We start from the raw sequence: 26,010 nt of genomic DNA on the forward strand, positions 1-26,010 counted from the left end.
GCGTGGTGATATATAGCCTATAGCACTCCACGAACAAAGGGCTATCCAACGCAAAAAGAATTTTTCAGTTTGGACTGGTAGTTCCTGAGATTAGCGCGTTCAAACAAACAAACAAACTCTTCAGCTTTATATAATAGTATAGAGTATAGATATGAATTACTAGCCCATTTTTTAACCAATTTTTATGCAGTTTTCGCAGGAGTGCTTCTTTTTCGTATTATTAACCATTACATATAGAATAATAAACAAAATCAAGCATAGGCCGGTTCCCTATTATCGGCCTGTTGGATGTTAGAACCGCATATACACAGACTGATCCCAGAACGCGACACGTGAGCCACTATGGCTTTAACACCTTGTGTAGGGTCGCTATCCAGGCCGATATAAAATATATCCTACCACTAGCAAATAAAATATATATAACCTGCCCAAGAAATTAAAACCGGCGCCATATTATATATATAATAATAATAATAATAATATCAGCCCTGTATTATATACTTGCCCACTGCTGAGCACGGGCCTCCTCTACTACTGAGAGGGATTAGGCCTTAGTCCACCACGCTGGCCTAATGCGGATTGGTAGACTTCACACACCTTCGAAATTCCTATAGAGAACTTCTCAGATGTGCAGGTTTCCTCACGATGTTTTCCTTCACCGTTAAAGCGAACGATAAATTCACAAAGAATACACACATGATTTTTTTAGAAAAGTCAGAGGTGTGTGCCCTTGGGATTTGAACCTGTGGACATTCGTCTCGGCAGACCGTTCCATACCCAACTAGGCTATCGTCGAAATTATATATATATATGGAACTAATTTCTTTTACTGTGTCAACTTTGAAACTAAAAAGCAAAAATGGCGCATACAGGTTATTCATTTTCCCTGTTAGGCTTGGCAGGCACGCATTTTTCCTTTTTCAGGGGTAAGTAGAAATGTAATATATTTTGCCAGATAGGTTTTTAGAAGTTGGCGTCCCTGCAGTGTGCACTGGGAAAAAGAAATCTACGAATAATGAACTCCCCCAACTTAGCGACTTACATTACGTACTACAAAAATGTTTCCATAACTCGCTTAACAGATGGCGTTGTATAATAAATGTAAATACACACAATTGTTTCAACACAATAATTCATGCATTGAAAGACTGACTCTTATTTAATTTGTGAAAATAAACGGCGCATTTAAAATATAATTTATACTCCGTTCAAATTAAATATTGAAAAATTTAAGAATGATATATTTAATTAACGCGGTTACACAAATAAAAGTAAAAATGTCCACTTCTGCTCTCAAACAGTGTGCTAGCGCTGTTGTGTTCCGGTTTATGACATTATAACCGTAATTACTGGACATTCTAATGTCTCAGGGTACACGGGGCTGCGGAGTGCCATGCAGTATGTAATTCGAAGTTGGCTTGATGTTTGCTACTCGGTGACGTGCCGAAACATAGCAAGGGTTGCGTAGCAATGTGTGCGTGTTTTTAACAAAGTTCAGGGTCAACGGTGTCGCCAAGCGGGGGGCAGGGAGGGTCAGCCACCCCCCTACAGATTCTAAAAAAGTTGCCAAATGTAAAGCAATGAAAGTCCTAACTGACTTGACTTGCTTGATCATCCGGTACGTCAAAACTCGAATGAATCACCAAGTCCATTCCTAATATTCTGTACGCTCACGCTCTGCTCTGTTATTGTTAAAGCGGGAGACGGGGGAGGAGGAACATGTGCTTTAAACTTTACCTACAATCCATACTTTTCTCATTCTCGATATAAACTTGCCCGATCCCCCCTGAGCCATCGGCTGTCAACGCTTTTGGTCAAGAGGCTTATTCCGTCTACGCAAAGACATCTTTTTGCAATTATGGGGTTCCAATCGACGGAATTTCAAAGGGGCTTCGGGTAAAGAGGGGATTTTTCGGTGCTTTTATCTATACGGCTATAAAAGCTGTCTCTCAATTAGAACACCCGTAATAGGGGACCGGCCTATGTTTGATTTTGTACATTATTCTATATGTAATGGTTAATTATACGAAAAAGAAGCACTCCTGCGAAAACTGCATAAAAAATTGTTAAAAAATGAGCGAGTAATTCATATTTAAATATTGTAATGTGCAGAAGTGGGCGCGATGTGGGGATATCGCTTCATCTCTTTCTTTCGCACGCGTCGTAATTCCCGATGACATCACATGTGGATATTTCGTCTGTTTTCTGTGTCCTGTAAATTACCCCTTCCACCGAAATTCAAAGACTTATAACTTGTTGATTTTTTACCGGATTTTAATAATTCCTTCTGTGTTATAATTTATATTATGTAAATATTTGATAATAGTAAAGAACAAAAATTAGTCCGGTACCCTATTGCATAAAGACGGCTTGCCTCCGTAGACAGAATATAATCCGCTGCCAACAAAAAAAATTTTAGTAGATAATGCAAAAACAGTTATATAGATAGTTTGCGGATTCAATTTTTTATAATTTGAAAGACTTTGGATAAGAAAATGTAAAGAGGCAATGCCCATGTCATAAATATTATAGTATCGTCTGTAAAGTTTTTGTTTATACATTGTCTGATATAGAGGTGCAACCTCAGAGGTGCAACACTAGTCTATGTCTCTTGAGGTTGTTACCAAAAATGTAGTCAACATATTTTTGTTAAAATCAATAAAAAGTATTTATATAAGTATAACGCCGCATATGATTTTGAGATTGCATCCCAGAATAAAAAGCAAATAATAACGGAAAATAAGTTGTTACTTCCTATATTAGTAGTTTGTGATGATCTATTTACCTATATTTATGATCTGTGGCACTCTTAATAAAATAATGATCTATTCCAAAATTGATCATTTGTGAAAATCGTCTAAAAACAAATTTCTGTTTGTGACCTTTTTTTTCCTTTTTTATTCATGCTACTTACAGATTTCATTTTTGACCTATCTTTAATAAGTTCAATTTTATAGCAACTTAAAAAAAAGGTTGATAGTTTTTTGACGATTCCCACAAATTAACAATTTTGGAATACGTCATTACTTTTTTAAGAGTGCGCTGTATTGGCAAGACTGCAGATTTGGTATGTTTTTTCTTTCTAGCAAATCATGTATGTAGTATCATTTATTGTAACACTTTTTTATTAACATGTTATTTTCGAATAAATGGTTATCATTATATACTTAGTTTTTATTTTTTTGAACAGCCAACAAAACATACACCTTACATAGTTTTTTTAACAATTCAGTAAGAAATTGCTGCGATAAAATTAAAAAAAAAAAACAATTTTAAAAGTTACTTTTTAACATTTTGACGCATTCTTAAAAATATATCAATGCATATAAAAATGAATCCTCCTATGACGGGCCGGCCAGCGATATTTGATTTTTCCATTCAGTATTAGCCCGAAGTCTAAAATTAGTGCCAAATGTGGCAAAGGACTCGCAACCTATCATATAGGACGGAACACAGACGAAAAGTAGGTGCCCTGGTTACATTCTGTCTAAGGCGCTCTCCCAGCAAAATAATAAAAAAATCATCATTCTACAATGTAATGTTAACTTTGGTAGTTTGAAAATTTCATAAAGAACTAAAATAATTTTTTAAACCATGTATAATAATATCAGCCCTGTATTATACTGTCCCACTGCTGCACGGGCCTCCTCTACTGAGAGGAATGAGGCATTAGTCCACCACGTAGGCCTAGTGCGAATTAGCAGGCTTCACATAACCTCAGACTTTCAGAATTTCTGCACGTTTAGCAGTTATTTAACCGAACCCAATCCTTACCACTTCCCTTACGAAAAACCAATCAAAAGTAATGTACGCATGTCAAAATACTTTGTTCTGATTGGTCAGATTATTACGATAGATCGAAAAGAGGTTAGAATCTTTCCTTAAAAATGACGGTATAAATACTTTTTTAAAAAAAATAAACTGCCTTCAAAAACCACTAAAAACTAAAAAATAATTTAACATTACCTTTATGCTGGCTACCAATTTTGGAGTCGGTGCCTAATAACAATCAAACATTGTTTTCGTACATTTGATCATGTATTTGTCTAGCTTAACTAGGAATATTAATAACTAATGTATAATTTTTATTAGGCGACGAGGTTTTTGAAGGCGAATTAATTTTTTGTTCAAAAATATTTATTTTTGCTTTTTTGTGTTCTAGTAATAATCATGATACCAAATGGCAAACGCCCTTTCAAAAATACAAATAATTGACTAAACCAGTCGATGCCTCTTCGCATAACTCCTTACTGTTAAGGACCTTCCATCATCAGCTCAGCTACATGAGATGATGATAACCATATACAAGCACTTAAGTTACTTCATTGCTACAAACTTGGGCCTATAAAATTTGAGGGCTGCCCTCGATTTCTCCAAGATGCAATCATCATACTTGGTGACTATGTGACCACTTCAGAAGTATTTCCTTTCGGATAAAAAAATAATTTTGATAATCGGTCTACTTTGGCGTAACCGCGAAACAAACACAAAAAAAACATACAGTCGAATTGAGAATCTCCTTTTTTGAAGTCGGTTAAAAAGTAGCGAAAACCCTAAGATGTTTTTATTACATAGATACGTGTCCGAGCTCAATACTGGCAAGACGAAAGTAAGGTAATTGCCCGACTTGACGGCCAATGAGCGCGCGGCACTAACGTTGTTACATAACTGTCGATGTATATATATCCTTTTCTAACGAATGTGTGCTGCATCTTTTTATTCCTTCTTCGAGCCAATTTGTAATTATATGTACAGGTACGTGACTATAGCAAATAATGCGTCGTTTTTAAGTGCCATTTTGTTAGTGTATGACGCGTCTATTTGTAAAACGTCATTGAGAGAACCCGTTCAAGTAATACGTAGACAAAATAGTAATATGACCCCCGCTCCCACCCCATCCTACTCCACCCCCTTCGGCCTTATCAAAAGTAAACACAGCTGTTTCTATTCCCCCACTCCAATACTTACGTAAGCATAGGTATAATATTTACAAAATGTGGTTAAATTTCTTTATTATTATTTATTTATTAAAAAAGAATTTAATACGTATTGATGACGTAATTAAACCTATCCCATATGACATCGGACACAAGGAACCCATCACCTCCTTTGGGCAGACTTGAACGGCTCCAAAAGTATGAAAAATGTTGACGTATTCTATCTGAGTATTCTATAGACACGAACGTCCATATAAACTATTCTAAATCTGAACTAAAATGGCAAAACGTCACTGTTATAACCTATATATACACTTGAACAACAAATAGTTTTACTTATTTGACTAATATTTTTTATTCAAATCCAAGTTTACACTTAGAGTCGAGTTCTTATATCATGAGCGCCACTCCGTACTCAACCACACGCTATGAATATTTACAATATTAAAGTCAGTTTGAATGGATTGCAGTTCAATTCAGTTGAACACAGTGAATGTTCGGAACACAAAGTATTCGTGATGCTATAGATCTTCAAAGTGACCTTGATTATATTTCAAATTGGTGCACCGAGAATAAGATGTTTTTAAATGTTCAAAAATGCTTTATTATTTCTTTTACTAGGAAATTAAATAAAATGATGTTTACATACTCACTGAACGACCAAATTCCCGAAAGAAGAACCGTCGCAAAGGACCTTGGTATCTTAATCGACGGTAAACTTTCTTTTCGAGACCATTATGACCATATCATTAAAAAAAGTTCACAAATGTTAGGGTTCATAGGTCGCATTACAAAAGATTTCAAAAATCCACATAGCATTATTTACTTGTATAACACCTTGGTTAGAACAATTCTGGAGTATGGCGCAGTCATTTGGTCACCTTTTTATCACACACACGTTAGTCGCATTGAAAAGGTCCAAAGAACTTGTCTTAAGATAGTTTGTTTTAGAGTTAATTTACACCGTAAGTTAAAAACTTACGAAGAACGGTTAGCTCATTTTCATATGCTGTCATTAAATACCAGACGCTCCATTAGTGATGTTGTGTACTTGTATAAGATTATTCATTCGCTCATAGATTTTCCGACTCTGCTGTCTGATTTAAGCTTCAATACTAATTATAGAACCCGTAAACCAAGCGTTTTTACCCCTTAAAATATTCCGCAATAATACATCTTATTTCAATCCTATTGTTCGTATGTGTCGGCTATATAATGAACTAATAAATAAAAATTCCTCTATAGACTTATTTCATAACATCAATATCACTTCATATAAGAATATGATCCGTAATGTCCTTAATGATTTAACTTAAACTTAATTTCTCAACACTAACTCCTGTTTGTATTATGTATTCTACATAAAAAAAATAAAATAAAAATAAAATTATCTTTGAAACTTAACATTGGTATAACCCAGTGTAGTTAGCATTAATAGTTACGTTTAGATAATCTCACCTTTGCTATCTCGTTAATACTTAATATTCATTCCGGAACACAAGTTTTGGGTTATAATTATGTTAAAAACTTTAAGTTACTTTGTATACAACGCGTACCCGATTATAACCTGTTTTGTGTGTAATAAAATAAAAATAAACACCAAATTTAGTACGTAGTACATATATATCGATGTGAAATTTTTTGACTATTATCTATATAAATAAAGAGGAATAACCAAATTTTTGTACGTGCTTAACTTCCAAATGACTGCACCAAATTGGATAAATCTTTATTTCATGTGTTCGTTATTGTTAGGAGAAGGTTTTTATGAAAAATCATATTTAAAAAAATTATAGCAAATATTGCAAAATCTCAGAATAGTGAGTGTGCAAATGAGACAGTAGACTGTGAGATACTTATAATACTATTATATTACTTCAATCAAAGCTAATACATATTTACTTATAATATATACAAATTATAAAACAATGTCCCCTTTTCTGTTTGTCTCTATATTATCGATTTTCTCAAAATCTACTGAATGGATATTTATGACATTTGGTATGGAGATAGTTTAAGACCCCGGGAAAGGTTATAGGCTACTTTCTAACCCGGAAAACTTCACGCGGGCGTAGCCGCGAGCAAAAGCTAGTTTAAAATAAATACGGCATTTAATAAGTCTAGAAACGACACGTAAGTGTAACAATGTCATTTCTAGAGTCTTCTTAATTTTCGTTTGTCGTTCTGAACATTATTAAATACTTCATAATTGTTGACTCACTACGTCATAATCAAATATGCTTTTGTAACATGAGTTTTGTATATTCATATTTACGCTTTTCGACAAAATTGAATGACTTTCAGTAATGCTAATGAGAGATATGGAGGAATTGTTTCTATAGAAAGAATTAAGGCAAAGGAGATATCCAAAAACGGTTTATTATTTGACAAAAATTTTAACCAAAGTGTATGTATATATATGTATTTCGATAGAAATCTTTAAAAAACTTATTGATTTTAATCATTTAATTTTAAAGACTTCCGTTTTTAAGATTTTTGTAATTTTATTTTACTTTTAAATTACACAATTAACGCCTTCGAAATATAAATGATGATACATTGGAACGCACCGTAAGAAAAAGTAAAATTGACCGCAAATGACAATTTTTTGTTGTATTTTTTTTTTTATTATTTTACCTTTATATGTTCTGATATTCTTCTGTTCTGAGTCTGTCAATGACAATAACTGACAGCTACTAATGTAAAAAAAACTAAACTTTAAGTAATTACCCATTCCGCCTTTTTTAAGCAATCAATGAAGTAATCTTTTAAGGTATTCTGCCGAGACAATGCTTTCTTATAAATTATAATAGATCAGAGGTTGTGGCTAATCGTCTTTACACAATAATTTACGCATATAGAATACAACATAATCATATATAGACTGAACTAAAGCCAACGCAAAAAGAAGTAAACCACCGCAATGTCTATTCTGCCACCAAGCAGTGTATACTGTTATGTTCCGGTTTGAAGGACATTGTAGCCAGTGTAACTACTGGACATAATAATTAACATCTCATGTCTCAGGCGAGCGCGGAATACCAAACAATACTTTGTAATTCAAGGTGTTGGTGTTTCTACTGTTTATGGATCGTATCGCCTACCATCAGACGAACGGTAAGCTCGTGTCGTCATTCAAACCAATAAAATAAAAAAAAAACTGTTAATAATATCTATAAGTGTAGATATTATAGTCTACGGTCTTGCAGCTGTGAAATATAATTCATGCAACTGACAATTTAATTTATTCATGTTTTATTTACGAGAAATAACTATTATTTCATTGAATAATCAGCCCTTAAAATACCATTACAGGAATTGCGCGCAATGCGATAATTGCCATACTATCAGAGCTTCGTTTGCTAGTGGTAGGATATATTTTATATCGGTCTGGATAGCGACTGTACACAAGGTGTTAAAACCCATAGTGGCCCACGTGTCGCGTTCCGGGATCAGCCTGTGTATATCCAGTTCCAACAGGCATAATTGTGTCGACTGAGGGGTAATCTCTCGTCAGTCGACACTATTGGACCTCACTCTCTACTATTGGGTGCAATTTGGTTCCTTTCCTGTGCCCGCATAAAAACAACGTTGAAAATGTGAGAAATATCACTGAAAGTTAAATTGTTTTCGCTACGAAAACCTATCGGAACGTAGAGAGACCACGTGTCAAGGGTCATGTGATCTTAGCGCATGTCCTCGCAAGCTTCGCACGAATACGTGTTCCTCTCCTGAGATGTTTTTATTATAGATACGTTGTCCGAGCTCAATACCGGCAAGACGAAAGCAAGGTAATTGCCCGACTTGACGGCCAATGAGCGTGCGGCACTAACGTTGTTTCGTAATTGTCGATGTATATATATCCTATTCTAACGAATGTGCGCTGCATCTTTTTATTCCTTATTCGAGCCAAATTGTAATTATATGTACAGGTACGTGACTATAGCGAACAGTGCGCCGTTTTTATGTGCTATTTTGTTAGTGTATGGCGCGTCTATTTGTAAAACGTCATTGTTCCTCTCTTCCTATAACTTGGATCCTTCAAGTGGAGCGTGAAAAAATAGTTATGTAAGCCGGCATGACTGTGCCGACAAGGGTGCTGGTATCTTTGGCCGGTCAGGACTATGGACTTCACTTCGCTTACCATCAGATGCAGTAAAGCCAATTTGCTGAGGCTCGAAAAAAAAATTACGAGTCAGTCAGATTTACGGACGTTTTTAAAAACTATTGCAATCTTAATCTGTAGAATAAATCAGTCAAAATAAGTCATTTGTTGGCATGTCAAAAGCTTTGTTCTCATTGGTCTATTTCGCTATGGAACGAAAAAACCGTTTAGATTATTTTTTCAAAAATGTCAGAGTAAATTTGATTATTTTAATTTTATACACTGTTATAATGTATTTTTACATCTTGAATTACACTACCACGTAAAAGAAAGTAAATAATGTAATAAACACATCTGTGTGTAATTTAAACTCATAAATAATACCACGGAAAGGAAAAAATGTATTTTTCCAATTTAAGATAGTATGGCAAATTTTATAATTGCATTTGATTTGGGTTCCTTTAGTTTTATTTATTTATAAAACCATATTACTTCTAATACATTTTTAAGTTACTTAATGAAACCATATTCCTCTTTAACTCTGCTAACATTGTGCAAAAAATCATTCGTAAATAATGAATATTTTCGCCGAAAATGCCGGTTTCATTATTCTAATTTTTTACCATTTTGTAGTTTAGTGCGAATGTGACGTGTGCGAGTGTATTTCTGACTGAAAGTATGATGTCGCTCAATTAAATTCTCGTCGTGCAGTACTGACTTTGGCGTATGTAAAATTAAAATTATTTGATATTAATATTTGTTCGAAACTTGCGCTTTTTTATAACCAACTTCAAAAGAGCAGGAGGTTATCAATTCGACGTCTATTTTGTTATGTTTACATCAGAACTTAGTCATTAACTTATAAAGTGATTTGGAAAATTCTTTTTTGTATTTCAAGGAATATACCTTCACTTCAGTAGTTTTAAAAGTAAAATAACTGAAATAAGCATGTCATCTAAGTAAACTAAATTGCGAATTATTTTTTCCTGTGACTTCTTTTTGAATGGCGAGACGAGCTTTACATTCGCCTGATGGTAAGCGATATGACCGCCCATAATTAGTAGTAGCAACACCTTGACTTACAAAGTATTATTTGGTATTCCACTACGCTCGCCATAATGAGACATGAAATGTTAAGTCTTATTATGTCCAGTAGCTACACTGGCTACAATGTCCTTCAAACCGGAACACAACAGTGACTACACTGCAGCTTGGCATCAGAATTAGACATTGCGGTGGTTTATTTCTTTTTGCGTTGGCTTTGGTTCAGTCTATACGTGATTATATTGTTTTCTATAAGGGTAAATTATTGTTGTATTGCGTTTTGAGATTCTGGGTTCGATTCCCGGATCGAGCAAAGTGATATTGGGTTTTTCTCTTCAGTTTAAGTCTGAATAGGACGGATACGGCGATAGGCTCGCCCTCTAACATATAGGACGGAACACTTCTAAGATAATTTTTCGCAATATAAGATCCGGAACCAAAATGTTCGATAATGTATACAATATTTAAACAGCTTGCAAATTTAATGGATTAATTTGTTTGTATGAGCCATTGTTCTGTGTATATAAAAAGAGAAATGTTCTGAATTTTGACAAAACACATCATGCGCGGCCTCACTGCTCTCGCTTTGGTGTTGGTAAGTACCATTTTCTACTATTTACTACCATTTCCTATAATAATTATATTATTTGTAGGTCTCTCATATGTGAGAGTCCGCGAGGGTAGGTACCACTGCAATGTCTATTTCCGCCGCCAAATAGTGGTCGCTGTCGTGTTCCGGTTTGTAACATAATAGCCATAGTGTGACTACTGGACTATAAGACTTAACATCTCATGTCTCAGGATGGCGAGCGCAGTGCAATGCCAAATATTTTATAATTCAAGGTGTTGGTGTTTCTACTGTTTATGGATCGTATCGCTTACCATCAAGCGAACGGCAAGCTCATTTTTGCTTTGAATGACGAGATGAGCTTGCCGTTCGCCTGATAGTAAGCGATACGACCGCCCATAAACAGTAGATCCAACACCTTGAATTACAAAGTATTGTTTAGTATTGAATAGTTCAATGTCTAACATTCGCGTAAACATAAGAAATCATTATTTTTTAGTATTTCACTGCGCTCGCCATCCTGAGACATGAGATGTTAATTCTTATTGTCCAGTAGTTAGGTACTCTGGCTACAATGGCCTGGCCAGTTAATCGTTCTACAAATAATATTTTTTACATAAGTTATGAATAGGAAACCAGCAGGAATCGGATTATAGACGCTTCGCCACGGACACAACATATTTCCTCTGCTATAGACTAATATTTTGTTTTTTTTGGTTTCATTTATTCTTTAAGGGGACGGCAAAGGCTCTCAGCCATACAGCCTAGTCTGTCTTCTTTTACTAATATTTTGTAATTTAATTTTGTTTTTTTTTTTTATTTTCAGGTCGTGGTGACAGTAGAATGTCTGCCACGTAAGTGTTTTTTTAAATATGATGTATTTTATACAGAGACACTGGGTAGGGTAGTTGCGTGTTTCATTTAGTTTATTATTTTAGATGTATCAGAAAATAATATGAAAAAGAAATTCTCCTGTGAAATCAGCATCAAAATTGAAAAATAAAGCCGTTATCCATATTTGAAAAGTTGTTGTGAGCGAAATTGAGAGCGTGGTGGGGTTATCGCGCTGTCCTTTTCTCACACGCGCAGCGTTATGGCCGATGTCACTGGCTGACGTCACATTTCACTATTACTCTAATTTGACAGCTTCTCTTTCTATCAAATTTCATAGCTTTCTAACTTATTTATTTATGCGTGGATTTTGAAAATTCTCTTTTCGATAGATTTTAGATGAAATACATTTTTAATAAATGTATTAGAGTCATCAACTACCTTATTAACAAAACATTAGATTATAAATAATATTTTTTACATATTAATCGCATCTTCTACGAACGTTACTTAATCATCTCACGTAGATGTTAATTGCCAATGATGATGATGATGAGATTATTAGTTTTTTTATAATTTTACTGTTTCAGGACCCTTCCTTTTCGAAGGGCTGACCAATCTACATAACTTGTTGGCCGGAGATAAAAAACTCCGCCTCAATAAAGACGGACTGACCCTTGAAAATGAAAATACCATAACTCATTACGACAAATCGGAATCATCGAACGAGGAGTCTAATTACAACGACTACAAAGGTAATATTATCTTTCCTCTATCTTTATTTTGACTGCCTCGGTGGCGTAGTACATGGTACAAGTACGACTACCGTGCTGAGGTCCTGGGTTCGAATCCCGGGTCGGGCCAAAATGATTGTGACTGAGTTTTTCCATAAAAATTACTCAGTCTCAGCTCGGAGTCAGGAAGTTGGCGGTGTGGATGTGCCTCGGAAAGCACGTATAGCCGTTGGTCCTGCGCCTGATCTCTCTCCGGTCATGTCGGATTGCCGTCTCACCGGACTATGAGAGTGAAGGAACAGAGTGCTTGTGTATTGCATACACTTGTGCACTATAATATATCCTGCGTGGCTGATCTCCGTTGAGATTGGCCGCCGTGGCCGAAACTCGGCTAGGAAGGATTCATTCATTAATTATCTTTCCTAGTAAGGTAAGGTGATGGGGGTCTGTTCCGGGTATATCACTTTGCAATTACGGGCTTTCTATTTGAATTATAGCTTTGAAAGACGTATAGGTAAGAGAGACAAAAAATCTCTTATTTACCTATACGGCTATCAAAGCTTTCCTTTGACATTCACAGCAGAATTTCAATTGAAAATTAAAGCCGACAATTATATTTGTTTTTATTTTTCAAGTCACTTTTTTACATTTTTATATATATCTTAAAAATAACAATGCATATAAAATAATAATAATAACTCCCCGATGGCGAAGCTCAAGACCTAAGCCTTCGATTAGAGATTCAAAGTGAGGAATCTCCTCTCAATGCGCGCCGTGTCCAGCAATACTGCCTTCTGCATCTGTCCTCCGACCCAACGGCCAATTGAGAGCTTCTGAATATGTTGGTCGAGGCTCTTTAGTATCAACCTATGCGCAGAAACGACAATCGGGACAATTGTAAAGTCCACATCCCACATGTCAGTAACCTCGTGTGTCAATTTTTTTTATACGTTCACACCAAAGTTACTCCACTGCACCTGATGATAAGTGGAGTCCAATAGAATGTCGACTAACGAGATTAAGCCTTAGCAATCGGCACAATTATGCCGGCCTGTTGGAATAGAATATACACAAGCTAATCCCGAAGCGACGCACTTACATAAGCCATTAAGGTAGGTTTTAAAACCTTGTGTACAGTGGTTGCTATCCTAACCCACCACCAACAAAATCTTATAATTGGTTTATAATGTAATTGCTTTTTTCAAGATGACAACAATAAATATGAAGCCGGTTCCGAAAGAAAGTCCTATGAAAAGGACGAATCGGCTTACAAAGAGAAGACGTCAGACAAGCTAAACCTTAGTCTCGAAGGACTGTCGATGTCTCAGTCTAAATCCATCTCAGCTGAGAGGTCAAGCATCGATGCCGAATCTAACAAGAGCTACACTGAAGAAGAAAGTAAGTTATAATGTAGAAAATATAGGCGAAGGGTGATGTTTCCCAAAAGGGAACCCAATATACAAGGTCATTTTGACATTGCGTTACTAAATGAAACCACATACTCGTTTCCACTGTTGCTGATATTGTGCCAAAAATCATCCATTAATAACAAATATTTTTATCAAAAATTCTGGTTTTTGTTTTCTGATTTTGATCATTTTGTAGTTTAATGCGAATATGGTGTGTGATTGTATTTCTGACAAAGTATGATGTCGCTACAACGAATTCTTTTATAATAGTATTGGCATTAGTGCGTAACAAAATTAAATTACTTTTTATTTATAAGTATTTATTTTGTTCGAAACTTACACTTTTTTAATTTACATCTACGGCTCAAGTATCTTATTGTAGTGTTATTTCCAAGTAGATAAGTGCGTGGTTTCATGTAGTAACGAAATGTCAAAATGACCCTGCATAGGCACTACTGATATGCATATGCGGTTTGCAAATCGTTCCAATAATAATTAGATTTTACATGAGTTACGAAAAGGAAGCCGGCTGAGATAGGGTTATATGGATCCTGCGCCACTGATAGATAATATTCACCCTTTTTTTATTGCCGTTTTGGAATCAAAATGTGTTTACTTAACAATTTGTAGGACCAAAAAATAGTGAATTAATAAAATAAAATAAAATGCTTTATTCATCACGTAGGCGAACATAGTTGCACTTATATGTCAAGGTACATGAGAATATTTAATTATTACTTAATTAAATTAGCTTATATAAACGAAGAATTAATTGTACTGATAATTAATAAAAATATTTTTTGATATTTTTTTCACTCGTTCGAGTTTGATAATGATGTAACGTTGCCACAATTAATTCATAATAATGGCACCGATCATAGTGAGCGTAGTACGTGAGATTTAGTTACATTACGAGTTCTCATTTATTATTCGTAAACATAAATTTTAATGTTTATGTAACAAATATTTTATTACATTGGAATTTTTTTAAACTCTACTATTGATACAGAATTTAAAATTTTCGTTTCCGAAACGACTATAAAACCACGGTGTATAAAGCCTGCGCCATGTCTTTCCTTTCTGCCAAACAAGATTCAATACTCATACATTTATAAAAGCTTGAATTGTAGATTAGTGCGCGTTAAACAAATAAAAGAGTCAGTACCGAAGGGTCCTTTAAGCGGATTCCTACCGGCTTTCCTTTAATATATGTAAAGAAACTATTAAAATAAATGATACTATAAGCTAATAAATATATTTATGGCATAGTGGCCTAAAATCGAGTTATAATTAGTATTAGTGTCGGCTTCTCTTTCGGGAAATTTCATTCTTCGCTAATAAGTGTTTAAGATGTCATAAAGCATAAATGAAGTATCCAACACTAATAGATTTTTTCAATTGGAACTAATAGTTCCTGAGATTAGCGCGATTAAAGAAACTCTTCAGCTTTATACAGGGTCATTTTGACACTACGTTAATAAATGAAACCTCATACTTATTTACTTGGAAATAACTTTACATAAGTTACTTCAGTTGTTGATGTAAAGTAAAAAGTGTAAGTGTCAAACAAAATAAATATGAATAAAAATGCATTTAAATTTTACGCGCCCTAATGTCCCTATTACAATAAGAGAATTTGTCACAGCGGCAACATCATACTTTCAGTCAGAAATACACTGACGCATATGCTATATTCGTATTAAACTACGAAATAATCACAAAAACAGAAAACTAAAACCAAGATTATTCGTAAAAATATTCGTTATTAATGGATGATTTTTGGCACAATGTCAGCAAAGATGAAGACGAGTATGTAGTTTCATTTAGTAACGTACTAAAATGACCCTGTATAATGGTATAAATTAATTGAAATTCCAGATGAGGACGGCTCGAAACGCACCGACTCCGAAGCTAATAAATACAAGGAATCCACGAGCACCTACACCGAGGAATCTACGAAGGAGTTCGGACTTGGCCTCGGAGGTATAAAGAACAAACAAACGAGCGACAAAACCTACAAGGAGGATGAAGTACAATATGATTCTGGAAAGACCAAGACAGTCGAAAAAAGTGGGTATAAAAATGACGTTTTACAAATAGACGCGTCATACACTTACAAAATGGCACTTAAAAACGGCGCACTATTTGCTATATTCACGTACCTGTACATATAATTACAAATTGGCCCGAGAATAAAAAGATGCAGCATACATTCGTTAGAAAGGATATATATACATCGACAGTTACGTAACAACGTTAGTGCCGCGCGCTCATTGGCCGTCAAGTCAGGCAATTACCTTACTTTCGTCTTGCCAGTATTGAGCTCGGACAACGTATCTATGTAATAAAAACATTTTAGGGTATAATCTTCGGCTTTAACTTTTTGGCGCTATTTTTTGGATCTTCATTAGTGCCGCTGGTACAGCTTAAAGGGCCTGCGGTTAATTAAAGGGGACCCTAGTGTGAAAGAGTCAATATATTTTTTTTCCTCATTTGTTTCAGCCCGTTCCTCACTCAAATAGGCTGTCGCCGACATTTATAATAGTACTAGCTTTTGCTCACGGCTTTGTCCGTGTGAAGGAGTTTTCCGGGATAGTGTTTTTCCGACTTAGCCTTTGTGTTATTCTGATGTAAAACAAATATCATTGTAAAGTTTCATCCAAATCCGTTCAGTAGTTTTTTTGTTAAAGAGGAACAAACATACATACATACCTCCTACATTAGTAGGATAGACTTTATAACATGTAGTGGTAAATAATCAAAGTTTTTTTAAATATCTTTGTCATGAAAACAAATTGTAAAGATTTAAAATAAGTAGGCATGGCAGACATTCTTATAAATATACTAACGTTCTATCGTCGGGTACGAAGCACTAATCAGAATAAACTTTGATGCAGACTGAGTTATGGTTAGTTTATCCTTACCGATGACGCATAGTCAACACGCAAACATTACGCATTTATCTTCGAGGCGTATGTAGAGGCGCAACCAGGGCACCCACTTTTCGCCAAGTGTGTTCCGACCCATAATGCTAGAGGGCGAGCCTATCACTAATTCCAGAGTCCAAGCTGATACTGAGCAGAGAAAACCAAATTTCACTTTACTCGACTTGTTTTTTTTTTGTGGTATTGGACCCCACAGTCACTGTAACTGGAATGCCAGACTTAGCGATTGTCCTGGAGGAAAGTTTGGGAGGGGATAGTTGGGAAGGATAAGGAAACCTCTTAGGATGAGAGGAGATGAGGCTAGGAACAGTTCACAAGCCCTTATAGGTCTCAATGTGGATTCGCAACTATGATACACACTTAAGTATGTGCCTAGGGCCGCGATAGACGTCCTCCCGTGCGGGCGTGCATTCAATGTGGAGATCAGGCGCATAAGAATTGCCTCGGGTACTCTAACTCAGATTAGAGCGCTGTCGTACCGCGCATGCAGTACAACTACATCACCGAGACATTCTACCGATAGTAAAATTTTTGTGTGATTCCAGAAAACATCGATGACGTTGCTCACGAGAAGGTCTCAAAGTCTGCATACGACAACTCCGACAGTAGCTCCAAGTACGCCAGGGAGGTTTCTGAAGAATCCAAAAACTACAACGCGGATGAAGCTCAAGCTCTTCTGAGAGGCGGTGAGACGGTTTTTTTAAACATTATCCCTATTTCACTTTTCTTAGGGTTCTAAGAAGAAAGAAAGAAAAGAGTTTTATTATTGGCACAAAATACAGTTATAACACATAAAGTATTTTTTAAGCCAATTAGATTAATGTGCCAACAAAGGGCTACTCAATACTCATTCTAAAGTAATTGAAAATAAAACCAAACCCATTTGTCAACAGAATCTGCAGAAGGCGAAAGCACGAAGAAACACGACATCTACCTGAATGAAGACAGCAAATCCAAGCACAAAACTACAGAATCAGTGACAGAAACCAAAGAAAAAATATCTAGACCAAAAAGATCATTATCCGCAATCAGATCGAAGGTTGTTTCTTCAAGCTCATCATCATCATCATCATCATCTTCTTCTTCCTCTAGTTCTTACAGCTCTGCTTCTAATGATGGCGATGTCGTTGTTTCGAAAACTTCCGAAAACGAGTCAGAAGAAGCAAGCGCCAATAACGACAGCTATTATTCAAGCCAATACGATTCTGATGGTAAATTTGTCGAGGAAAAGTCTGAATCAAGTGATGCTAGCAAGTCTGCTGACGCCAGCGCATCTTCCGAATTCCTTGAGATTGATAATTCCAATGGACAGGGAAGCGTAGTTCACGAAAAGTCTGATGAAAGCGCTTCTAGCAAGTCTTCTGACGCCAGCGCATCTTCCGAATTCCTTGAAATTGATAACACCCACGGACAGGGAAGCGTAGTTCACGAAAAGTCTGACGAAAATGCATCTAGCCAGTCTTCTGACTCCAGCGCATCTTCTGAATTCTTTGAAATTGATAACTCCCACGGACAGGGAAGCGTAGTTCACGAAAAGTCTGACGAAAGTGCATCTAGCCAGTCATCTGACTCTAGCGCATCCTCAGAATTCTATGCGCGTGATAATTCTCAAGGCAATGATAACGTTGTTCATGAAAAGTCGGAAGAAAACGCGTCTAACCAATCTTCTGAATCCAACGAGTCTTCTGAATCATATGTAAGCGACAATTACATTGAACATGAAAATGTTGAAGCCAAGGAATCAGCTGAACACAATTCTGCCGATTACGATCACAGCTCAGATAGTGTAAACCATCAATCCAGCTCTAACCACGAATCTGCTGCTCACGAACAGAGCTCAGAGATTGTGAACGAAGCATCCAGCTCTAATCACGAATCTGCTGCTCACGAACAGAGCTCAGAGATTGTGAACGAAGCATCCAGCTCTAACCATGAATCTGCTTCTCACGAACAGAGCTCAGAGATTGTGAACGAAGCATCCAGCTCTAACCACGAATCTGCTGCTCACGAACAGAGCTCAGAGATTGTGAACGAAGCATCCAGCTCTAACCACGAATCTGCTGCTCACGAACAGAACTTAGAGATTGTGAACGAAGCATCCAGCTCTAACCACGAATCTGCTGCTCACGAACAGAGCTCAGAGATTGTGAACGAAGCATCCAGCTCTAACCACGAATCTGCTTCTCACGCACAGAGCTCAGAGATTGTGAACGAAGCATCCAGCTCTAACCACGAATCTGCTTCTCACGAACAGAGCTCAGAGATTGTGAACGAAGCATCCAACTCGAATTACGAATCTGCTGCTCACGAACAGAGCTCAGAGATTGTGAACGAAGCATCCAGCTCGAGTTACGAATCTGCTGCTCACGAACAGAACTCAGAGATTGTGAACGAAGCATCCAGCTCTAACCATGAATCTGCTTCTCACGAACAGAGCTCAGAGATTGTGAACGAAGCATCCAGCTCTAACCACGAATCTGCTGCTCACGAACAGAGCTCAGAGATTGTGAACGAAGCATCCAGCTCGAGTTACGAATCTGCTGCTCACGAACAGAACTCAGAGATTGTGAACGAAGCATCCAGCTCTAACCATGAATCTGCTTCTCACGAACAGAGCTCAGAGATTGTGAACGAAGCATCCAGCTCTAACCATGAATCTGCTTCTCACGAACAGAGCTCAGAGATTGTGAACGAAGCATCCAGCTCTAACCACGAATCTGCTGCTCACAAACAGAGCTCAGAGATTGTGAACGAAGCATCCAGCTCTAACCACGAGTCTGCTGCTCACGAACAGAGCTCAGAGATTGTGAACGAAGCATCCAGCTCGAGTTACAAATCTGCTGCTCACGAACAGAACTCAGAAATTGTGAACGAAGCATCCAGCTCTAACCACGAATCTGCTTCTCACGAACAGAGCTCAGAGATTGTGAACGAAGCATCCAACTCGAATTACGAATCTGCTGCTCACGAACAGACCTCAGAGATTGTGAACGAAGCATCCAGCTCCAATCACGAATCTGCTGCTCACGAACAGAGCTCAGAGATTGTGAACGAAGCATCCAGCTCTAACCACGAATCTGCTGCTCACAAACAGAGCTCAGAGATTGTGAACGAAGCATCCAGCTCTAACCACGAATCTGCTGCTCACGAACAGAACTCAGAGATTGTGAACGAAGCATCCAGCTCTAACCACGAATCTGCTTCTCACGAACAGAGCTCAGAGATTGTGAACGAAGCATCCAGCTCTAACCACGAAGTTGCTTCTAACGAACAGAGCTCAGAGATTGTGAACGAAGCATCCAGCTCTAACCACGAATCTGCTTCTCACGAACAGAGCTCAGAGATTGTGAACGAAGCATCCAGCTCTAACCACGAAGTTGCTTCTAACGAACAGAGCTCAGAGATTGTGAACGAAGCATCCAGCTCTAACCACGAATCTGCTTCTCACGAACAGAGCTCAGAGATTGTGAACGAAGCATCCAGCTCTAACCACGAATCTGCTGCTCACGAACAGAGCTCAGAGATTGTGAACGAAGCATCCAGCTCTAACCACGAAGTTGCTTCTCACGAACAGAGCTCAGAGATTGTGAACGAAGCATCCAGCTCTAACCACGAATCTGCTTCTCACGAACAGAGCTCAGAGATTGTGAACGAATCATCCAGCTCTAACCACGAATCTGCTTCTCACGAACAGAGCTCAGAGATTGTGAACGAAGCATCCAACTCGAATTACGAATCTGCTGCTCACGAACAGAGCTCAGAGATTGTGAACGAAGCATCCAGCTCTAACCACGAAGTTGCTTCTAACGAACAAAGCTCAGAGATTGTGAACGAAGCATCCAGCTCCAATCACGAATCTGCTTCTCACGAACAGAGCTCAGAGATTGTGAACGAAGCATCCAGCTCTAACCACGAATCTGCTTCTCACGAACAGAGCTCAGAGATTGTGAACGAAGCATCCAGCTCTAACCACGAATCTGCTGCTCACGAACAGAGCTCAGAGATTGTGAACGAAGCATCCAGCTCTAACCACGAAGTTGCTTCTCACGAACAGAGCTCAGAGATTGTGAACGAAGCATCCAGCTCTAACCACGAATCTGCTTCTCACGAACAGAGCTCAGAGATTGTGAACGAATCATCCAGCTCTAACCACGAATCTGCTTCTCACGAACAGAGCTCAGAGATTGTGAACGAAGCATCCAACTCGAATTACGAATCTGCTGCTCACGAACAGAGCTCAGAGATTGTGAACGAAGCATCCAGCTCTAACCACGAAGTTGCTTCTAACGAACAAAGCTCAGAGATTGTGAACGAAGCATCCAGCTCCAATCACGAATCTGCTTCTCACGAACAGAGCTCAGAGATTGTGAACGAAGCATCCAGCTCTAACCACGAATCTGCTTCTCACGAACAGAGCTCAGAGATTGTGAACGAAGCATCCAGCTCTAACCACGAATCTGCTTCTCACGAACAGAGCTCAGAGATTGTGAACGAAGCCTCCAGCTCTAACCACGAAGTTGCTTCTCACGAACAGAGCTCAGAGATTGTGAACGAAGCATCCAGCTCTAACCACGAATCTGCTACTCACGAACAGAACTCAGAGATTGTGAACGAAGCATCCAGCTCTAACCACGAATCTGCTTCTCACGAACAGAGCTCAGAGATTGTGAATGAAGCATCCAGCTCTAACCACGAAGTTGCTTCTAACGAACAGAGCTCTGAGATTGTGAACGAAGCATCCAGCTCTAACCACGAAGTTGCTTCTCACGAACAGAGCTCAGAGATTGTGAACGAAGCATCCAGCTCTAACCACGAATCTGCTGCTCACGAACAGAACTCAGAGATTGTGAACGAAGCATCCAGCTCTAACCACGAATCTGCTTCTCACGAACAGAGCTCAGAGATTGTGAACGAAGCATCCAGCTCTAACCACGAAGTTGCTTCTCACGAAGAGAGCTCAGAGATTGTGAACGAAGCATCCAGCTCTAACCACGAATCTGCTTCTCAAGAACAGAGCTCAGAGATTGTGAACGAAGCATCCAGCTCTAACCACGAATCTGCTTCTCACGAACAGAGCTCAGAGATTGTGAACGAAGCATCCAGCTCTAACCACGAATCTGCTTCTCACGAACAGAGCTCAGAGATTGTGAACGAAGCATCCAGCTCTAACCACGAATCTGCTTCTCACGAACAGAGCTCAGAGATTGTGAACGAAGCATCCAGCTCTAACCACGAATCTGCTGCTCACGAACAGAGCTCAGAGATTGTGAACGAAGCATCCAGCTCTAACCATGAATCTGCTTCTCACGAAGAAAATTCTGCTTCTCATAGTGAAGAGAACATTGAATCACGAGAAACTCATAACAAAGATAGTTCCAACCTCAAAGAATGCTCTGGTAGGAATAAACAAAGTGAAATCAACAAAGATAGCATCAACTCGTACTCTAAAAGTAATGAGGACAAATCCTCTAGCAATTCTCAAGAATCTAGCTCCAACGAAGAAATTACCGAAGATGTAATCACCAAAAAATCCCATAAGTCTGAAAACAACGAATATTCCCACTCCCAAAACGACGAGAGTAATTACGAAGAAGTAAAAGACAACACAATCAAGGCTGGTGTTGAAGCGTCAGAGAGCTCTTTCTCCTCAAACCAAAACTCTGAACAAAACAGCCATTCCCAAGAGTCTGAAGCTAATAAACAGGTAACAGAAGAATCGCGTAACACAGCTCAATACGAGAGCAAGGATGCTGGCGTTAAAAAAGATGTGAGCGCTGACGAAGCAACTTATGTCAACGAGGAATCGTCAAACTCTAACGAGCATTCATCAAGCGAGAACAGTGAGAATTATAATCACGTCGACAAGTCCGCAGACGGCTATGTGAGTAAAATACGCAAGCAGCGACCAACAAGAGTCTAAAAAAGACTCCGAGAACAACAAATATGTAGAAGAAACATCAAACAGTTTTACCGCTGAAGAAAATTCATACGATAGTTCCAACTCGGCGAGCAAGAATTCGGAGTCGAATGAGAATATTGTCAAGAAAGGAGATGCATCTTACATTGATCAAGACTCTAGCAATCATGAGGAGTCGTCTGCTTCAGAATCAGCTTTTGCCAGTGAAGAAAAACGTAGAGAAGATGGTTCCTACTACAGCAGCGAAGAATCAGCGAATAGCGACAAAACTGCAGCAAGTGGTTCAGAGTCCACCAAGAAAGTTGTTGAGGATGATGGCTACTTGCATAAAGACGAGGCGTCTAGTGCATTCGACGAATCATCCAGCGAAGACTCCAACCACAGCGACGTTGTCTCAGTTTCAAGCGACGGCTCGTTAATCAGCAACCAAGAGTCAAGCCAAAGTTCTGCGGCGTCCAGCAGCTCGTCTGAAGACCTGAGTCATGTGGAAATTACCGAAAATTCACGCGAAGAGCGTCAACATTCAAGCGACAGCGACGAATCCGCAAACAGCGCCGCAGAAAGGAGCAGTTACCACGCCAAGAGCGAAGGTGCTGAAATCGTCCAGGAACACGAAAGCGATTCCGATAATTACGAACGTAGCGAATCAGAGGCCGACAGCTATTCACGTGTTAACGAAGACGGCTCCACTTTGGACAAAGAGTCTAAGTCGGATAGCCAACGGGTTGTAAACAGTGGCTCTGAGAAGTCTAGCTACATCGCGTCCAACGAAGACGGTACCTACAGGAACGAGCAAAAGGCCAAAGAGCACTTCGATTCTTTGGACAGCTCATCAACTAGTAACAGCCATGTTGAGACAAGAGCCGACGGATCATACCTCAACAGCAAGCATTCCCGGGATAGCGACAACCTCGAATCCAACGCTTCGGACAAAAGTAGCTCCGTCGTAATCGATCACGATAAAACAGTCGCTGAAGATAGCTCAAGCAGTTCCCAACAATCAGAATCTAAAGTCTCGGAATCAGGCTTCCATTTGACAAAGGACGCTGACGGTTCAATCACAGAGAGCGAATCTTCCACAGACAATGTCCATTCAGCTAAACAAGATTCTAAAAGCTACAATTACGACCAACAGAATGCTGATGGTTCTTACTTGATTGATCAAAATGCTAGCGAGCATTCCGACACGTCGAACAGTAATAACTATGACGGTAGCTTCTACAACATAAACCCTGACGGATCATACGTAGACAGTATAGAGTCCAGAAAGAGCGAGGATTCCCACCTCCTTGACGCCAGCAGTAACACCCACGAATCAGTAGGTAAAGATGGCTCATACCTCCACGATCACAGCGATAGTTATTCCGAAGAAAATTCAGACAGCGGAAGCAATTCAAATGACTTCTTGTCGAAAGACAAGGACGGTACTTTAGTAGCCCACGAAATTCAATCTAAATACGAAAATTCCAATCACAATGAGGCCGATAACAGTAAATTCGTGTCTGACGATGGTCATGGCAACTACGTGAGAGATGAATCCTCCAGCCAGAATTCTGGATTCTCCTCATCAAGTTCTGGAAAGAATGATTATAAAAGCGTAGACGTTAACGGTAACTTTGTTGGTAATGAGCAATTGTATGACAGAGACCGTTCTGGAAGCTCCTCCTCCAGTTCCAATCTATACGAAGAGACCAACGACGATGGATCTGCTGTTAAAGAGTACAACACGCACGAAAAGGAAGCATCTAACTCACGCGACACTACGTCTTCCGAAAATGTTATAGACAGCGTAGTCGGATACATCAAGAAACAAGAATTCAGAGACAGCGCTGCATCGCATGACAAGGAAAGCGAATATAACTCCCATGAATCCGTCGACAGTGAAGGAAACACTGTTACAAGCGAACATAAGGCTGACAGGGAAGAGTCTTCTAGCTCCAACGTTGAAAAAGATAGGTATGTGATATCAAACGAACATGGCACCTTGTTCGGCGACCAGTCCAGCGACAGCCAGCAATCTGCGAGCAGCGACTCTAATAATGATTACTTCGTAGCTGTTGGTGAAGATGGGTCTAAAGTTGAGGCCCATAGCGAAAGTTCGAACAAGGAGTCGTCTCAGCAGTCTTCAAGCAGCGAAGTAGTTGTTAGCGACGACGGAGATTCAAGTTACGGAGATGATAAGAGTTACAGTTCAAGATCTTCGAAATCTAGCTCATCTTCTTCATCGTCCTCGTCTTCCTTCTCCAGATCCAGTTCTTCATCAAGTTCGAGGTCAAGTTCTTCAGGATTTAAATCACATTCCTTTGGATCTAGAGGTTCCTCCTTGCTGTCCAGACTTAGAAACAGATTCGGTTAAATTATTACCGATTGTTTTTTATTTTTTCCCTTAGTGTTGAAGGGTAATGTGTTTTTATGTATTTTGGGCGTAAATAAATTTATTGCATCATAATGTTTTTTAATCTTCTGCCATCAAAGCGAAAATATACACAAATTCAGACCCCACGCATTTTCAGGGCAAGCTTTGAAGGTGCAATATCTATAAAAACTCATAAATTTGGAATTAATCACTCCATAGTACTTATACCGAACAAGTTACGAAGCCAATCAGACCTTAGGCTTCAATATATTATCCAAAGTTATTAGTTTCGAAGAATCCATAGAACCGACTTCCCTTTTAGGTTTATTTGCGTTTTTCTTAATTTTTATTTTCTGTTTAATTGCCCGCGATATGTTACCTAAGGTAATTTCTTTTGCCCCGGGTTACCTTTGGAAAAATTTCACTCGTCGCCACTGTAAGTTTTAAGAAGAAATGATAATTTAAATTGTTACAAGGTATTTAATGTTGTCACTACATAGTATAAAACAAAGTCGCTTTCTCTGTCCCTTTGTATAAGTACTTAAATCTTTAAAACCACGCAACGGATTTTAATGCGGTTTTTTTTAATAGATAGAGTGATTCAAGAGGAAGGTTTATATGGAGTAAATAGTGGAGAAATACTGTTATTTTGTTGTTATACCCGTGCGAAGCCAGAGCGGGCCGCTATGTTTTTATATACAACGTTCACAGTTTTTCTGTAGTGTATTTAGTATCAGCATTGCATCCGTGCGAAGCCGGGGCGGGTCGCTAGTTATAAATAAATTTCACCACTGAATGGCTGACCATTGAACTTAGCACCCATTTAGATCTCCTTTTGCCGTTGAAGTCACCAAGGCATATAATTATGAACTTGGCTGTCATGTCACATTTATGTTTTTAATGAGATACTATATTCATGTCAATATCTCGTAGGTTATTTGTCATTTAAAAATAAAAATATTTCACCATTTATAGCACCTACCTTGTTTATTACACATCCTAAGGTCGACTGGTAGAAAATGCCTCCGGCATTATATTCGCAAATATACTTCCCTGTATTCAGGGTCATTTTGACATTGCGTTACTAAATGTAACCACATACTCGTCTTCACCTTTGCTGACATTGTGACAAAAATCATACATTAATAACGAATATTTTCTCAA

At 38.3% G+C, this 26,010-nt stretch overlaps 1 protein-coding gene across 1 annotated transcript; it reads left to right on the forward strand.

Moving 5' to 3' along the window:
* The first annotated feature begins 10,609 nt into the window (after positions 1-10,609).
* LOC115451898 (serine-rich adhesin for platelets) lies at positions 10,610-24,939 on the forward strand. The gene is made up of 9 exons (XM_037446983.1): positions 10,610-10,681; positions 11,481-11,508; positions 12,076-12,240; positions 13,426-13,617; positions 15,507-15,698; positions 17,119-17,259; positions 17,467-19,718; positions 22,113-22,413; positions 22,460-24,939. The coding sequence occupies exons 1-9, from the start codon at positions 10,649-10,651 to the stop codon at positions 24,844-24,846; spliced, it is 5,691 nt and encodes a 1,896-aa protein (XP_037302880.1). The 5' UTR covers positions 10,610-10,648; the 3' UTR covers positions 24,847-24,939.
* Positions 24,940-26,010: the final 1,071 nt, after the last annotated feature.

This window comes from Manduca sexta, chromosome 1 (genome assembly GCF_014839805.1).
Source record: "Manduca sexta isolate Smith_Timp_Sample1 chromosome 1, JHU_Msex_v1.0, whole genome shotgun sequence".
In the NCBI taxonomy this organism is placed as follows: domain Eukaryota; kingdom Metazoa; phylum Arthropoda; class Insecta; order Lepidoptera; family Sphingidae; genus Manduca; species Manduca sexta.

Bases quoted from the DNA above. Each gene is read 5' to 3' on its own strand.
- LOC115451898 (XM_037446983.1), top strand. From the start codon at position 10,649: ATGCGCGGCCTCACTGCTCTCGCTTTGGTGTTG. The intron at 15,699-17,118 runs GTGGGTATAAAA...GTGTGATTCCAG, and splicing joins GACCAAGACAGTCGAAAAAA to AAAACATCGATGACGTTGCT. The intron at 22,414-22,459 runs GTGAGAATTATA...CGGCTATGTGAG, and splicing joins GCATTCATCAAGCGAGAACA to TAAAATACGCAAGCAGCGAC.